The sequence below is a fragment of the Pleurodeles waltl genome, chromosome 10 (genome assembly GCF_031143425.1).
Source record: "Pleurodeles waltl isolate 20211129_DDA chromosome 10, aPleWal1.hap1.20221129, whole genome shotgun sequence".
In the NCBI taxonomy this organism is placed as follows: Eukaryota; Metazoa; Chordata; class Amphibia; order Caudata; family Salamandridae; genus Pleurodeles; species Pleurodeles waltl.
In genome coordinates this window covers 850,901,417-850,920,298 of record NC_090449.1, presented here as the reverse complement: position 1 = coordinate 850,920,298, position 18,882 = coordinate 850,901,417, and the positions used below count along the sequence as shown (strand labels likewise).

The 18,882-nt window shown below is 41.7% G+C and overlaps 1 protein-coding gene across 1 annotated transcript in view; it reads right to left on the bottom strand.

The window, feature by feature from the left end:
- The window catches only part of CUBN (cubilin), a 1,111,275-nt gene that overhangs the window by 514,762 nt on the left and 577,631 nt on the right, over positions 1-18,882 (bottom strand). Inside the window, exons 35-36 of the mRNA XM_069211549.1 lie at positions 16,916-17,044; positions 11,745-11,877 (exon numbers count right to left, since the gene is read on the bottom strand). Of these exons, the coding sequence (XP_069067650.1) occupies positions 11,745-11,877; positions 16,916-17,044 (262 nt within the window). The remainder of the gene's footprint in view (positions 1-11,744; positions 11,878-16,915; positions 17,045-18,882) is intronic.

Below are 18,882 nucleotides of genomic sequence, written 5' to 3'. Positions count from 1 at the left end.
GAGTGTAGGCCTTTATAGGTGATGCAGACTGTCTTGTGTTCGGTTGATTCTTCCAGGGGTAGCCGATGTAATGTTTTCAGAATAGGTGACATTTCGTTGAACTTTCTTTTTCCAACAATGATGCAGGCAGCAGTGTGAAGCACAGCTTGTCAAGCTACATGTGGTTGGGTACTGAGTGCAACTGCTTGCCCTCTACCAGTGAAACGTGTAGTGAGTGTAACTGCTTGCCCTCTACCAGTGGAACATGGGTAGTGAGTGTACCTGCTTGCCACGGGCCAGAGGGACATGCTTTCCCTGCTGTTAGAGTGAAATGCTGTGTTGGAAAGGTCAGCAAGTGATAGAAGCACCACACAGATGTCTGCCTTATTACTGGATCCTTATAGAATTAAATGTCTCTCATTGGGACATGGTATAGCAGCCCTCTTGAGAAGTATTTGTACTTCTCATTAATGATATAGCGCCCCGTTTGACACAGACGCATAGTGTACACATATACCAACCCAACTGAAAAATGCTGGCACTATCCATTTAAATGTGTACCCGTCCAAATAAGAATTTGCAATGTTACCTGTTAATAGCATTTTATTAGCAGTTCTGCATAAAGGATCCCCTAATGTCCATTAAAAGTGTATATATTGATTAAGGCAAAGAAGCATTTTGAACATAAATGTGATACACAACTATCAAAACATGGAATCATACAGAGGGATGTTGAAGAAGGAATGGCAGTGGGAACAGTCCAGTCTGAGCTGCTAGGCCAGGTCCTCCCTGGACCGGAAACAAGAATCCTAGGACTGGTTTTGGGGTATCACCACTCATCAGCCAGGCTGGATTGAATCCAGTGGCACAATGAGCATGGGATCCAAGCCTGGGCACACTCTTCAGTAATGAGAGAAGGAAGGGAAACTCTAAATCTTTAGACGGACTGAACACAGCACCCTATTGTGTCCATATTGAGGAGCGAGACCCAGTCTTCTTACCCACTGTATCCTTTTATCCACAGGATTCTATCTGGAATGTAGACGGGGAGATAGAAATCCCCTACAGTCCACGCGTCCAAATTCCAGAATGCCCCAAAGAAGAAACAGCAGAGGAGAGGCGAGAGCCCTTTAAGGTGGCGTGGCCAATAGTCCTGGGGAACAGATGTAAAAAGGATGCGGAAGAAGAGGGTTGGTGTTGTTATGGGGAGAATGAGAAACTGGCATGTCAGGAAGGCAAGCAAGGAGATGAAAGCTCAACTGGAGAAAAAGAACAAGAACCAGAAGAATCCATTGTAGTTACCTCACCCTGTCACCCCAGTTTGGACCCAGCCATATGCAAATGAGTCTTGACCCTGGTCCCCAAGAGAACTGTCTATCCTGAACTGCCAGGCCAGGCAGGGGTATCACAACTCACCAGCCAGGCTAGCTTGAATCCAGTGGTATAGTGAGCACAGGACACCCATGTCTGGGCATATCCTTTCCACTAAGGACAACTATAGCAACACAAAAGGGTGATGGATGGAATGATCTTTTTGTTACCCTAATTGGGAAGGGTATGCCCTGACGTCGGCCCCATGCTCACTATGCCAACAGAATCAAGCTAGCCTGGCTGATGAGGATTAATACTCTGAAACTGGTCCCAGGATGCTTGTTTCTGGTCCAGTGAGGACCTGGCTTTGCAGTTCCGGTTGGACTGTTCCCAGGGTGAGCAGGGTCAAGACTGATTTGCATATGATTGGGTCCAAACTGGAATGGCCTAGTTTGCAAAAATGATGGATTTAACCCAGATCTGTGACAGGGAGTGAATGAGTTGTTCAGTATTTCGTTCATCATTCGTTCTTTTTGTACTTGTAGTCCTAAGTGGGAAGGGTATACCCAGATGTGGGTCCTGTGCTTACTATGCCACCAGAATCACACTAACCTGGCTGATGATGGGTGATACCCTGAAACTAACTGGTCCCAGGATGCTTCTTTCTTGTACAGTGAAGACCAGGTTTGGAAGTTCGGGCTGGACTGTTCCCATAGGAGCAGGGTCATGGATGATTTGCATATGGCTGGGACCAAACTGGAATGGCATGGCATGCAAAACAATTATGATTTTAACCAAGATCAATGACTGTTGGTGAATGTTTTTATTGTTCAGCATTCCGTCCATTATCTGTTGCTTTTGCAGTTGCTGCCTTAGGTGGAAAGGGTATACCCAGACATGGGTCCCATGCTTGCTATGCCATCAGAATCAATCTAGCCTGGCTGATGAGAGGTGATATGCTGAAACTGGTCCAAGGATGCTTGTTTCTGGCCCAGTGAGTGCCTGGGTTGGCAATTCGGGCTGGACTGTTTCCATAGGGAGCAGGGACAAGACTGATTTGCTGGGTCTGAACTGGAATGGCATGGCTAGCAGAAACAATGATGGATTTATCCCAGATCTGTGACCGGGGTGAATGTTTGCATGTTAAGTATTCTGTCCCTCATTTGTTCTTTTTGCATTTGTTGCCCTAAGTGGGAAGGGTATGCCAAGACGCGGGTCCTATGCTCACTATGCCACCTAAAACAAGCTAGCCTGGCTGATGGAGGTGATACCCTCAACCTGGTCACAGGACGCTTGTTTCCAGTGCAAGGAGTACCTGGCGTGGCATTTCTGGCTGGACTTTTCCCATGGTGAGCAGGATCAACACTGATTTGCATATGGCTGTGTCCAAATTGGAATGGATGGCAAAAAAATTATGGATTTAATCCAGATCTGTGACTGGGGGTGAATGTTTGCATTGTTCAGCATTCCATCCATCATCTGGTCTTTTTGCAAACGGGATTTGGTATGTCAGCCTATAGGGTCATAAAGGGTGAGGGAGTGGGAGGAGGGGAGGGTGGCCTTTTGTGTGTATGACATGAGCTATGACAGATCTTCTTTTAAACATAAAATGGACAATGGTAACATGCAGTTTGCAAGGGAGGTTGATCCCTCCATGAAGACTTATTAGAAGAAAACATCATACGTTTTGGGGAGTAAAGGAGACTTGGAAAGAAACAGAAATTGTTCATCTGTAGAGGTGCATTTTCTGGTAGCACTATAGTGAGAGATTATTGAAGATGTTTGGGATGGTTTTAGAGTGGTGTCACAGGCCAAAATTAGGAATTTTATTTTGCCTACCGATTAAATGAGAGAGACCAGACTTGTATCAATGATAGAAGACAGAGGGGGTTATTCCAACTTTGGAGGAGGTGGTAATCCGTCCCAAATGTGACGGATCTACCACCAGCCGTATTACGAGTTCCATAGGATATAATGGACTCGTAATACGGCTGGTGGTATATCCGTCACTTTACCGTCACTTTTGGGACGGATTACCACTTCCTCCAAAGTTGGAATAACCCCCAGAGTGATTTTGTGAACAAGGTTCATGTAAACATTAATCTCATTATCAAAAGTAGAGAAGGAGTAAAGGGAAAAGCCTGCTGTAGGGTGTTATTGAAAGAACTGAAAGTTTGAAAGAGGATGTTGGTGGATTTCCCTATTTATGAACAACAGGAAATCAGTTTGTGTGGTTGTAATGAAGATGCTTTCCCCCACAATACAGAATTAACGAGTACACTGCAACTGCAGAAAAGGAGATGGTCAGGATATCAGGGGAATGAAGTAGGGGTGGGCAAAAAATTCTGCTCTGCCAGCGGAGTTCACAGAATTTTGTCCACTCAGTGTTCCACTTGGAGCATAGAGGTCAGGCAAAACTATGCCAACCGCCACGTGGTGGAGTTTTTTCTAGTGCACAGCTTGCCTACGTTAAGTGGGAAGCCCAAGTGAGATTTTACGTCCCCTAGCATGATTTTCAGGTAATAGAACTCCTCTCAGTAAGATTTGTCAACACAGGTGGTCACTGCAGCTCGCAACCATTTTCATTGAAAAAGCTGTCGCTTAAGTAGCAAAAAGAAGCAGCACCTTTTGGTGTACCACATGGTGTCGTTCGCCTTGATATTACAGTGTGAAAGAAGCTCCCCCTGCTAAAATTCATCCCGATCAGCGCAATGTGCCCTATTCTTCCCACTCATGGAACTCCACAGAATCTGCCAAAATATTTTTGTAACTCTGTGCTGATGTAGCAGAAATGTTAGTATTGTCCCTCATGGCACAGTGACCTTCTAAGCATGACAATCTATGCATTTTGTTAATCAAAGTACTAATAGTTTTGGTGTACAGTGGTGCACTGAAAGTCATGTTAGCGTGCATTCACTGTAGGTTAGTAGTTGAAAAGCATGTGGTATAGTCTTTATAGTTTATGTTTAAATAATTAATTTGCTGTAATATTATAAATCATGAGGTAAATTAATAGTCTGAACTAAAACAATAAACGTGTTATGGAAGTAACATTTTAAAGTAACTTGTAAATGTAGAGAATGTAGTTTTGCACTATAGTTACACAAAAGGGTTAACAGTGTCACTGTTTTAATTTACTGTATCACGAACACTGACAGTTTATTAATATTGAATTTATGTTTTAGAGTGTTGATATGTATTAGATGTATAAATTAATGTGCCATTTTAAAGCTTAAATGAGGCCTGCAAGGTCCTGTTTCCTGACTGTGCAGAAAATGTTTAGTCCTTATTGCTAATGTGTACTTTTCTTTCAGACTTAATTCTCATGAGAATGTTAGCTTGGCAACAGATGCTCTATTGTTTTAGAGATAGCGAGCTTGGGAACCCAACCTTGAGCGCAGAAGATTTGGAACTGTGGAACTGACAATGCATACAAATGTTTCAATTTGTATGGATGAGCAAAGACGGAAGTCCTTTCACATGAAGAACCTGGAAACTTTCACTGATGTTGCAGTCTTTGTCGTACGAGTTTGCCATAGGACATTTTCATCTTCTGTGTCATGTGGATTGATGGGTGGCAAATCAATGTGAGTTATGAATTTCAATATACAGTTCCCCAGATAGATTTCCAGTGTTCATCTTTGAGCACTGTCCGCACCTTTTCTGTCAGAGATCTTCTTAACACCCTTGCCTGCTGAACCCATTGGACTCTGAGAGGTATTGCCCCTTTGAAATACCTTGCTGAGACTTAAAGATTTCAAACCTGACCCAGAAAAGAAGACTCTTGACTGAGCTTCTGAAATGCGAACACTTTCCCTTTCTCTTTTACTTACTTTTTGCAAATCTTAGTTAGTTATGTGTTCACACAGATTCCCTTTTTTCCAAATTATTTTTGCCCTTTTTGTGCTATATACGCTTTTGCCCACATGTGCTTGACACAGTGTTTATTTCCTCCTTTTCAGATATTCTTATTGCTTTTGTGTGTAGGATTAATTGAATGCCTTGCCTTTTTGATGTTAGTTCGTTTGAACTTCTTTTGGAGGTTTGGACAGCCTATAATGATTCTGTATCTTTACAGTCTTGTTTTGAGAATTATCTATGTTGTTCCGAGCCTTAATGTGTAATAAACACCCTTGGACTTTATTTCACACTGACTTTTTGGGTGGCTACATAGGTCATACAGTCCTAAATTGACCGGTTGTGAAATTAGATGCCATTTTCTCCACACCCTTATGCTGGACCAAAAGATTAATTGACTCAGTTTATGGCATAGTCCTGCAAAGGAATATGCTACAGCAGGGGAATTCCACAGAGTAAAACTCTGTAAGTTCCACCCACCCCAAGAAAGAAGATGAGTTAGGGACAGTGTAGGGTAATATGGCAAAAGTAATTTCAGAATTTCAGAATTTGAGGAACTGAGCATGCACAAATGAAGGGCTACCCAACAAGTAATTAGCTCATTGCAAGGTTTAAAATCAAAGAAGTTAGATTGGAGTTGTAAGGTACATGTTGAAAAGGAAGAATGATTTGAGGTAATTGGCAAAGTGCTGGGGAGAATTTCCATAAGCAGAAAGAATATCAAAAAGAGAGATGGAGTAGGGACAGGAGTAATGGCTCAAGTTGGAGCCAAGGGGGACACTAACATGTAGGGGCATAAGGAATAAAAGGCACACCAGGAAATGAAAAATGGGCTATTGAGTGGCTTGCGGGAACCAGTCCTATGACAAAAACAGCAGTGCCCATTGAGGTAAGAGTTGGTAGCATGGTAAAATTATTTATGTAGTTAAAAGCTGCAGAGAGGTTGAGGAGAATATAGGATGAAGAACTTTGATAGTGACGGGAAAATGCATTTAAGGTAGAAAGAGGGAAAAGCGTTCCCCAGAAGTGAAGTGTACAGAAACTAGATTGAAAAGCATAAAGCAACTTTTGAGAACAAAGATAGGACATGATGCAAATAACCACTAGACATTGTAGAACTTTTTAAAAGAGCAGAAGTTGAGAAGTTTGATGGCAGTATGCAGTAAGGAGTGGTTAACTTTAACTGTTTAAAGTCTCACATAACCACAGTAGACATTGAGCTCTTTGAGAAAGTACCGAAGACATAGGGACAAAATAAATAGTTTACACAAAGAGTAAAAGGTTCTGTAAATTGTCAACGATTTTACAATTAGAAGTTTACAAGTGAATTCTAGATTTAAACACCAGGAAGAAAGGGGTTGGATTAAGATGGGTGGTCAGTAAGAGTGAGGGGATGTGATCAAAAGAGAAGTGAGAGTGTTCCTAATTGTATTGATTTTCGAGCCAAAAAAAGAAATCTCTAGCTAAGAATATTTTGGTATGGTACAATTAGGGGCTAAAATATAAGGTTTTTATTCTGCACAATAGACGTTGTAAGTGAGTTTGGAGTGTGGTAATGAGTTTGAGATTGTATACTGAATTCCATTGTGGACTGTGCTAATACTGTCTATTAGTAGTATACTAGTTGTGAGGCAAAATCCAGGTGCTTTCCTGTAACGTTAGAGCAGTTATGCTGAGATATGCTTGATGCCCTTAATATGATAGCTGTCCTGCTAAAACGGGACTGCAACTCTCAATTAATAGCATTGCAGATGTGATAACAAATAATGGTAATGGCGTAGCCATGCTGTTGTGCGCTGTTGGTGGAAATGAGAAATACACAAGAGTAAAATGTTCTGCAAATTTCCCACTTTGGGCTACAAGAATGTGGTGTGCAATTCACAGGAGTACAGATCTCCAATTTGTAAATTTACAGTGTGCTAAAAGATTTGCCGTTGTAAGTCACAATGTACAGCTTATCGATGTGAGCACAAGGGGTCCTTTAAAGAGCCATTCTGTACTCCCTTGAACGCTGTTGTGAATGCACAAACTTTCAAAGCATTGAGTTATTACCAATCGCTAGGACTGCCACCTTTTCCAGAGAAAAATACCAGCCATTGTTTCACATTTTAAGATTCTGCAACGTCCGGACTTAAATAGAACATTATATAAAATTTTCTGTTTTCATTTTTAACATGGCTTTTTTGGTCTTTTACTTTACATATCAGTCAGGGGTCACTAAGACATCTATAAAAATAATTTTAGAGTGTTTACTTCTTTTATTTACTGCTTAAAGTATGTACTTCCTCACCCTCCGCATTCTCCGAACGATCTTCCGTTGGATCCCCGCTGACACCAGAAAGACCGTGACCCACGCCCTCGTCACAAGCCGCCTGGACTACAGCAACACCCTATACGCAGGAACCACCGCCAAACTCCAGAAACGTCTGCAACGAATTCAAACCGCCTCCGCCCGCCTCATCCTCAACATACCCTGCAACAGCCACATCTCCGCCCACCTGAGACACCTGCACTGGCTTCCCTTCAACAAAAGGATCACCTTCCGAATCCTCACCCACGCACACAAAGCCCTCCACAACAAGGGACCCGAATACCTCAACCGCCGCCTCAGTTTCTACACACCCACCCGTCAACTTTGCTCCGCCAACCTCGCTCTCGCCGCCGTCCCTCGCATCCGCCGCTCCACGGCAGGTGGGAGGTCCTTCTCCTACCTGGCGGCCCTCCCCACCAACCTCAGGACCACCCAGGACCACTCTGCATTCCGGAGGCAACTCAAGACCTGGCTCTTCGAGCAGCAGCAACCCCATCCCCCTAGTGCCTTGAGACCCGCACGGGTGAGTAGCGCGCTTTATAAATGTTTATGATTATGATTTGATACCAGCTTATGGTAATTTTCCTTATTTATGTACCGGCCAGGACATTGGAATATTGGTCATGCCTGTAAAAATTGTGACTGGGTAGTAAACCTACCAACTACCACTAGAGATTACATTCCACTTGTGCATGTTGATGTATTGGCAAGGAGGAGACATAACCTAGTGGCTAAAAGAGGTGACTTTGTAACTGGGGGAACCATCTTTGAGTCCCAGTCTCACCTCAACACCATGTGATTCTGGGCAAATCTATTAATTTCTCTGCACCTACAAAAAAGTGTAATGTGATTGTGTACTATTGTAAAGGCTTTACTGCCCTCGGACCATGTTCGTACTATATAAAACTGCAGAAAAAATGGCCTCTGCATCGTCTAATGACGTCCCTTTCATAGCGTGACTGTCTGTGGCATTGTGCAGCCTGTCACTTTAAGGGCTATGTTTTGCAAATCAGGCACTCTGCAAAAGCACATGAAATACTGAAGGTCTGCTGTCCCTTGCCGACTAGCATAAAACCTTTTGCGTCAAAGTCTAATGAAAAGAAAACCATATCAAACGAGACTAGTGGTATACGCATATTGCTACCGCTCCTTTGCCCTACAAGAAAATTCCAGAAAGAAATTTACAACGCTAATACCTGTAACTCGAGCAAACACGAGACCCATTGCATTGCAAATGCTTGTTTAATACAGTTGTAGCTTGTAAATTAATAACAATAGCATGATTAATTTAGTAAATATCAGTCCTTTCTTTTGCTCAATATGATGGTACTTCATTTACTGACCCCATAAGGTTGGAATGCTGAGTTTACCTTTTACACATTAAAATTCATGACCTGCAGATCGGGGCAGTCCTGGCAAGTTGAAAAACATGATCTCATATAGAAACCTGGCACATGAGTTTGTCTCATTCTTTTCCAACAAAGTTGAAATCATGAAGCATAAATCTGCCTGCCTGTAAACCATGACACACCGCCATAAGACACAGCTCTGGCCTTCACATCCTTAATATCGAAGACAGCTGAAACCACAATCAAAAACAATGTGAGCAGAAGGCTTCCGGAGCCACATACAACATACATACATAGTGTCAGGTCACTCAGAAGTTTTAGCTTGCCTTATCCATGTTGAGGAATGGATGAAGGGCATGTAAACTCTCAGAGATAAAAGAAAGAAATTTGACACTTAGCACCACATTTAAGAAAAGTGGTGCTGCATCCAATTCAGTGCCACTTTTCTTGCACCTCCCTAATGCCACCATGTGTGTGCCGTATTTATGATACAGCGCATCATGGCGGTATTAGGAACAATAGAGTCCAAATTTGTTATGCTGTTGTGGCGCTTTGCTCCACTAGCATAAAAAATGTTGACGCTAGCGAAGCGAAGTGTAAGGAGACCCATTGAGAACATGCAGGCATTAAAAATGACACAAAAAATGTCACAATTAACTCTTCTAGATTTAATTGTGCCATTTTTTTGGCCCTCCTTCCGCCATGGCACATGCAAAATGTGGCGCAAAGGGTTACAAAGTGGCGCAATGCATGCATGCATGCATTGCGCCATGTTGTAAATATGGTGCGGAGAAAAGGTCATCTTCGCATCAACAAAATGACGCTAAGGCAGCGCTAAAGTGGTGCAAGGGACTCTTGAATCTGCCCCTTAATCAAATTCATTTAACATTCAGCATAGCAGGGCATCACTTCAAATGCTCTAAATAGAGTAAAGAACGCTGGGGTTATCATTACTCCAATGCTTTCCATCATCCCTCAGGTGGATGTATAATTCCAAGAGTGTGCACCTGCAGCTACATACAAGTGCAGCAAAGTCACACCACGCTCAGCTGCCACAATGACGTGGTTTTGGTAGGAGCCTTCCTGTTATATCAGCTGGACCCCGCCAATGCTCTTGACACTATCCTCTTGAAAATGTCATTACATGCGACATCAGCTCCCTGCAGAGTAGTGGAGAGCACAAAGGCACGGAAAAAGAATCAAGGTTGCCTCTGACAAATAGAGTGAATTCCTCTTAATGGGGGGATTGCTACACATGGTATTTTGTCTCTCCCTGACTCGCGTTCGTCCACATAGATCACAGAATTTGAATAGTTGCAAAATAAGTCCCTTACTACGGACTCCAGTGCAGGAAGTCAGTGAAGATGTCGGTTAGCATGAAATGAGGAATTAAGGAGCTATATGACTTGTTTATACATGCGGGTACCGTGCCCATGTATGCATACCTCAGTAATTATGTCCAGTATTCAAAACATCAAATTAAGCCATGAACGATAGCCAGAAATCTTCCAGAACCAATCAGCAGAGGGCATCCAACATGCATCAGAGAAGGTGAGGTGCCTACTGTCTGACTTAACATGGGTGCTCTTATCCAGGCATGCTGTATACAAGGACACACTGCGTGGTGGCTGGTGTAGCCGGATCAAATCATTTAATAAAAGCTGCTGTTGACTGGATACTATCCCTATCAAAACCGTTTCTATTTTCCATTTAACAGAGTTGGGCCCTCATTCCAATTCTGGCGGGCGGCGGAGGCCGCCCGCCAGAATTCCCCCCTCCAAAATACCGCGCCGCGGTCAAAAGACCGCGGCGGGTATTCTGAGTTTCCCCTGGGCGGGCGGCCGCCAAAAGGCCGCCCGCCAGCCCAGGGGAAAACGACCTTCCCACGAGGATGCCGGCTCGTAATCGAGCCGGCGGAGTGGGAAGGTGCGACGGGTGCAGTTGCACCCGTCGCGTATTTCATTGTCTGCCAAGCAGACAGTGAAATACTTTTAGGGGCCCTCTTACGGGGGCCCCTGCAGTGCCCATGCCATTGGCATGGGCACTGGAGGGGCCCCCAGGGGCCCCACGACAATCCCTACCGCCATCCTGTTCCTGGCGGGCGAGCCGCCAGGAACAGGATGGCGGTAGGGATTGTCAGAATCCCCTCGGCGGCGCAGCGAGCTGCGCTGCCTTGGAGGATTCTAAGGGGCAGTGGAAAACCTGCGGGAGACCGCCGGTTTTCCCTTTCTGACCGCGGCCAAAGCGCCGCGGTCAGAATGCCCCGCGGGGCACCACCAGGCTGTCGGCGGTGCTCCCGCCTACAGCGGCCCTGCCGGTGTTACACCGCCAGGGTCGTAATGAGGGCCTTGGTCTATAGACTCGAAAAGCAAGAATGGTAAGCAAATGAAATAAAATAATGATCATGCATGGTAATATTCAGTAATTGCTATTCATCACCAGGGATATTTGACAAGATGACTGAAATACAAGATACATGTGCTACAAAAATGAGGGTTTATTAGGGGTTTCTATTTAAAGGGAAACACTCCCAATCATCCATCACAGGCAGGCAATGTACAAATAAAGAGCAGGCAGAAAGGAGTGAAAATAAGGTGTCTGAAAGACAACTGTTCATTCCTTTTGTTAAGAAATTATCTTAATTTGCTAGCCATCTTAGTTACACTGTCACCTCTGCTAAAGAACGAACTACACCGACTAAGAGAACGTTTCAGATTCCGCAACATTGATGAAGTATGCATGTGTTGAGGGATTCCAAGAACAGTTTCAAATAAATCATTAGTGACACCTGGTTAATGCTGTGTTCCCTTGCCAAATAATCATTAGGGTGCTAAAAGATTTTCACATTCTGTTACTAATGTCCCCTGATAGATACAGGGGCTCTTTTCTCTTGCATTCCGATACACAGAACAAAAAGAAGTGAGAAACTGGTTTACATGAAAGACAGCTGCAGTCGGTTGCCAGGAGAGCTGAGAATGTTCCAAACACATTCAACGTTCAATGGATAGCTGTCAGGATATCCGGGACTGTTGAAGGCTCCTCTCTCCATGTGAAAGGTTCCACCACAGGCTACAACAGAAAGTCAACAATATAAGAATCCAAGATCATTTCAGGTAAAAAGGAAAACTTTTCCTATTGACTAAGGACAGATTATTTCAACATTTTGGATTTTAACAATGAGGTAATCCACAGTATCATTACTATGGATGGCTTTACCAGATACATCAAGGCTAATTCACAAATCTCTTTTTTTTAAAAAGTTATCAAACAGTTGATTTTCTCCTATGATTTGTTTCAGGTTTCAGGCTTTTGGGTCTGCTCAAAAATAAACAGTGTTCCTAAAATGTCTCACAGTCATGGTATTCCATGATTAATCCTGCTTCCCTACTATTACTCCTGCAGATTTTAGGCAGAATGGATAATCCAAAAAAACAATATGTGGCGAAAATGTGCATTAGCATAAGCAATTTTAATGATGAACATATCACTTCACTTACACACCCATGAAAAATAGCTGTACTTGTGTGTGATTCTCCCCCAATTTACATACCTAGAGTAGTCTTTATTTCTTCAAAAGCTATGCCAATAAATCTACACAACTTCAGGTTTCACTCCATTGTAAACGATGACAACTCAATCACCTTATGTAATGTGGTTAAGCCAACACCATTTATGGTGGAGAGATCACCTTGAAAGTTCACCCTGGAAAAGAGGGGGGACTTCCAGCAAAGGGGCAGATGGGGATGCAGGATAGCAGTAGTCGGCACAGCAGCTTGAAAACAAATTGCATATACCAGATACCAGATAAGTGGACACTGAAAATGTGCTACGTTTTCCCGTTTTCAGTTAAAATAAGGGTATATTTGCTTTCAGTAGAAACTGGAAAATACTGGGTGTGGTTGCACTTCTACTGCTTTGACTCAATGTGATGTCAAACTGTATAAGGGGTGCCCCTAATTCTAAGCAATTTGTGTGATAAATGACCCTGCCATGAAGCACTCCAGCCATGATAAGTGAACTAATAAGCCCCTTTAACCAATTTGCATTGTCCTTGGACCCCAATTTCACACTTCCACTCCAGTTTTGAGAGAATGGCTCACCTCAAACGGCTAGCACAATGTTCACTGAATGCTGCTGTGTAGTGGCTATCAAAAGAATACAATGCCCATTCGGCAACGCATATCTTATTGTAATTATGCAGCATAATAAAGACAATTTAGAAAACACATCATTTATTATTATACAAAAATTATTAATCACATACAAAATTGCACAACCCCCCTATCAAAAACTTAAAAATCCAGAGGACAGAAAAAAGTGCTCAGAAATAAAGTGCACGTTCTAGGAAAGAAGAACAGAAAAGTCCATCCAATAGAAACAAATTCACCAAGAAGGAGCCTGCTGTTTCAACTTTTATATCATTAAATCATTAAGATAAAAGCATCGATAATAAATCCTCATTCAAGTCCTCCCTTCATCCTAAAAGAAAGACTGCATCCTGGCTCAAAATATGTTCATACTCGACGTGTGATTGGTTACTCCATTGTGATGCAACCTGATACTTTTTTTATCCCAGGGTTTCTGGGATTTGTAGTTTCTTGGCTGCTGTTTATTAAAGTGAGAAAAGAAATGCATTATATGAGCCTCCGGTCTTGTAATAAAATCGCCTGTTTATAGATTTACATTATGATGCTGAAGGGAGACACATCCTTTCATAGTTAATATCAGTAAACTTAGTATTAACACATTTTTTATCCCACATCTTTCTTGGTAACTTGAGAGAAAGAAATGGGTATCATGACAAATGCTTGCATCCCACAGTATATATCTCATGTTCATCCAGCTGGTCCTGGCCATTTGTAAATGCCCACCATTAACCTTATTTATGCTGTAACATGAATGGTAGCTATGGTGTCTGAGATCCAGGTCCAAATATAATTTGGGTGAAGCATTATTCCTAGGTTAGATACTGACCCTCTGACTTATATCCAGCTTTGTGTTCCCACACTCAGGTTTTCCTTGGGTTGGAAAACCTGACCCAATTAGCATATCTGGCCAGCAAAATCAAATGGTGTTTATACTTCAAATAGAGTCAGCCACGACCCTGGCCATTGCCCCAGCCAGACCCCCTTCACAGACTGCTCCACCCTGCCTACCCACATCCTTTGCTGTGTCCTCACACCCTCCTCATCCCAGACTCTCATTGTTCACCCCACACTGGCCCCCATCTTTCCATTTATGATCTGCTCACAGCAGGTGGTAAATGAATGAATGTTTGTCCCTGCAATTGGGACACCACAAGCAGGGTAAATGTATATCTACATGTCAGATCGCATTCCAGAGACAACTATCTGTGCACAGATACTTGTGCAAGCGAGATTCATGTGTGGGGATACTATTTGGAAACATTATTTCCCACCACATTGTACCACACACATAAATCTTGCTATTTTGTAATTGGGCCTTTAAAGTGTAACCTGAGGATGTGTTTCCTATCTTTGACCTGAAATTGTGAGAGCTGTGTAACTTTAGGTTTTGGATAGGAAAATGAAAAGAAGTGTGATGTAGAAATGAAGAAAGATGCAAAATATATCTAGAAATGTTGATAGGAGTCCATGTTAACTTACTTAGCTTGGTTAGTTGACCTGCCTTTAAAAGCAGTAGATTTTTAGCACATTTTAGGGAAATCATAGTGAAAAAGCACAATTTGCATTCATTTCATTGAAAATGTACTCGTTTAGAGAAGTCAAGATCAAAAGCTTCATGCAACTTGGGGCATCTTTTTATACCTGATACTCTCAAAGCTCACCAGGCATGATAGATGTGGGTGTGTGGAAGAGGTGCCTCTTACACTGCACTCCTAGTAGAAACAAACCTGGACACCTTTTGAATGATCTACACAAACATTCCAGTACCAATATATATTTATCTTTAGGTTCTCTTATTTAATTCATCATTGAAGGTTTGGGAAATTATATTTTGAAATTTAGTTTTTAAAAGTTTTCTCCCTTTTTCAATGTATTGAAGGGAACGGCCAAGAGCAAGCTAGAGCCCTACTTCTCTAACAATCACCAGCAGTATGCATTCTAGAATGTCTCTTTTGATGTCATCGACATTTTGGTGCTGTCCCTCATGTAACAGATCAATATGTGACAGTTTATATATTATGTTAATCAAAGTACTAATGGTTTGAATGTAGAAGATGCACTGAGAAATCAATTAAAATGTGCATTTATTTAGACCGATGTTAGGAACTCTGGTGGTATCAAGACTAAAGTCAATGTTTGATGGATTAAAGTGATATTATGTTATAATTTAGACTTGTGACTGATAGAATGGATTGAAACAATATTGAATTTATAATGATTAATGATTTAAATAGATGTACAAAAATAGAGAAATGCAGTTCCAAGTTATATTGACTGTAATGTATTAACAGAGTTATTTCCTTTAAAGTTGCTGTAACATGAATATTAATAAAGAATTATTAAGGAAGAATTTATAGTCTGCGCATTTAAAATGTGTTTTTTATTTGATTTATTAATGTACTGTATTAATTCATTTGCCTTAGTCTAAGAGAGGCCTGATGGGCCCTGTGTTTTTGTGACTGTGCAGAGAATGCTAATTCATTTCTTTAACATGAACTTTCTTTCAGGCTCTGTTCTCACATGAAGACTAGCTTTGGTAATAGACCCCTAATGTTCTAGATGTAGAAAGAAGTTAAATAATGTCCTTGAATGTAGAATATCCTGGAATGCGGACTGATATTATATGCAACTGTTTCAATCTCCTGTGGAGCTACCTGGATGGCTGATGTTCCTATAACACCTGCGAAGAAATATTGATGTTCCAACTTGGAGTCATATGATCGATTTCTATTTGGATGATGCCCCCTCAACGTAAAGTGAACTGTCAGTTAGAGTGAATCAGATTGCTGTATGAACTTTAATATGTCCTTGACCAGTTGGACTTTGGCCAGAAGATCTACAGTTTTTCCAGAACCCTTGAAGAAGAACCCCACATGCTGAGCCCACTGGAGATGCATCTTCCTCTCTGCTTTGCCCCTTTGAAATGTCCCATTGAGACTTAGATTTTCTTCCTAACCCCAGCAGAAGACTCTTGATCGAGCTTCTGACATGCTGATGCTTTCCCTTTTTACCCATCTTTTGCCCACCTTAGTTAGTAGCTTGTTGTTTGAGATTACCTTCTTTCTAAGTGCGTTTGCCCTTTTTGTTCATTATGTCTTTTGCCCACAGGTGTTCCACCCCACGCATGTTTTTCCCTGTTTTGGCTAATTGTAGGGGTTCCTCGTGCCCAGCTAAATTACAACTCTATTGATTTAAACTGACTTGATATTTGCCAAGCCTGAGCAACACTTGAGTTTTGTATCTCAAATAACCTGAACTTATTTGGTCTCCTTGGGAAACCCTAAGTGATTCTATATCTCTATAACTTTGTCTTGTGAGTTGTCTACATGACTTTGAGCTTAAGTTTGTAGTAAAACCCCTTAACTTTATTTCCTGACTGGAGTTTTCCTTGTATGGCCACATTGGCCATACTGTGTCACATAATTGGATTTATATTGAAATTTTGTTAATCGTTCTCCACATCCTATGCAGGGTCCAAAGATACGTTGACTTCGATGAGAATTGATTCCTGCAAAGGATGAAAATACTCCAGCTCTTTGTTTCATGATGTCTTCCATTTTATGAGATCTGCTGTAACATCATTCATCTGATGCCTCCTCTAATGATATATTTGGGCCCGTATTTATACTTTTTTAGCGCCGCATTTGCGCCACTTTTTAATGCAAAAGCGGCGCAAACTTACAAAATACAACTGTATTTTGTAAGTTTGCGCCGCTTTTGCCTCAAAAAATGGCGTAAATGCAGCGCTAAAAAAGTATAAATATGGGCCTTAGGGCCATATGTACGAACACATTTTCCCATAGATACAGAATGGGTAAAACCCTTTCCTACATCTGGCCCTTAGTGTGTTATATGACACTTATTCCATACAAGATAACTAAGGTGTGTAATTAATCTACATTTTGAAAACTGAAGTTGAAACAATAGCCTTTTGCAAAGTGCCTGCAAGACTGCCTTACCTGATGATGATGCAGCATAAGTGGCATGGAATCCTTTGGCAGTGTAGGCTGAATTAGAGACAAACTTTACAACCATACTATTGCTGAAGGAAGTGACAGGATGTGGCAGGCTGGCTCCACAGTAACGGCCTAGATAAAAATAACAACAACGAATAACCAAAATTACATTTCACATTACAGAACTGCGAGTCTGTTTATCTTTTAATCTACATGCAGTCGCTCTAAAACTGAATAGTTCTATCTGCTTATCTTTCTGATCTGTTTTTCTATTAAAACGAAACAATTATTTGTGTACGATAGCGGACTTTCATTTTGTAAAACTGACACCTTTGGAAAGGGCGATTACAAAATATACCAATAAAAAAAGGTTTACTTAAGAATCACAGGCAGTGCAAAACAGCATGGAAGGGAGACACTTAGGGCCTGATTCTAACTTTGGAGGACGGTGTTAAACCGTCCCAAAAGTGGCGGATATACCACCTACCGTATTACGAGTCCATTATATCCTATGGAACTCGTAATACGGTAGGTGGTATATCCGCCACTTTTGGGACGGTTTAACACCGTCCTCCAAAGTTAGAATCAGGCCCTTATTATCACATTTTTGCTGGCAGAATTAGAGCAGCAGAAGAACACAAATCTCCTCATCGTCAATGCAAATAGCCGTGCAAGCAGTATTTTTGCTATGGAATTTTAAATGTGGATTAGCACGGAGGTCTGATGACATCTTCATATTTTTTTTTTTTTTTTTTAAAAGAACACATTTTAATGAGAGCAGCTGCAGTATTCTGGTTACTGCATATTTTATTGAATTTAGGAAGATTTATGTCATCCTAATTTTCACACTTTTGTAGTTAAATTTATAACTTTTTAATGAGTACAACTACCATTTTCTAGGTAGCGCAGCTTTTATCCAACTTTAAGTGTTTTCTATCACTCTTTTTACGATGAACGCATAATTTATAGAAAGGTAAGAGACACAATATTCTTGATTGATGTTGCTTTTATGCAAATTCACAGAAGATAGGAAAACGTCACAGGACTATAGTTACTACATTTGAAATATGAATCTTTTACTGTCACACAAAAAAACAAAATGTATTGCTTGTATTTTTAGGGTCGAGCTTGCGTCGCATGCGCTTGCGCATGCGTTTCGCTTGCAAGACGCTTTAGTAGTTAGAAAAGGGCTCAGAGCTCCGTCCATGTCACGTCAGTGTCTTTCATTGGTTCGTGGGCTTGCCTGTTAAAATCTGCCTGCTTTCATTAGTGGAAGGCATGTATACGTCATGCCTTTTCAGGGGGTTAGCCCTCCTCGAGTGCACCGACCAAGTACTGAAAACATGCGCGGCTCACTGTTTTCCATCCAGTTTGTGGACTACTTTTTATCTTTTTTTGCAGCGTGATCTCGCTTGGCAGAAGTCGAGCGCTTTTCATGACATCGACCCTGTTACATAGCTAATTGCAGTTTTGCCGGTTACGTAGATAATTGCACTTTTGCCCATAGGTTTCACTACGGGTGAACTGCAGCAGCGCGATCACGCTCTTTTTTTTCATTTAAAGTGGCAAGAAAAGTCCAGTTGGGAGTTTACAATTGCTAATAGCTCTAACTCAGAGAAATGCGAGACCCATTGCATTGCAAATGCTTGTTATAAAAGGTTATAGTCTGAGTGTTTTAGAGCGAGCAATGACTGTGGAAAACAGCCATTAATGTATCTCCAATATGTTGTTGCGAAAACTGACCCTATAGCAATAAACCAGTAAGTCTGAGAATAAATGGTTTCCTTGGATGGAATCATCTGCCACCCTTATCTCCCAACAACAACCCAGCCGAATGCCTTGCTGTGCCAGGTTACAGGGGCAGTATTGGATGTGAGGTATGAAAGGAAACAGATGTGTCTGTCTCCTATTTCAAGGTTTAAATCTGTTTACTGATTTATTGGATGGAGGAGTTAAGGTGATAAATTGTG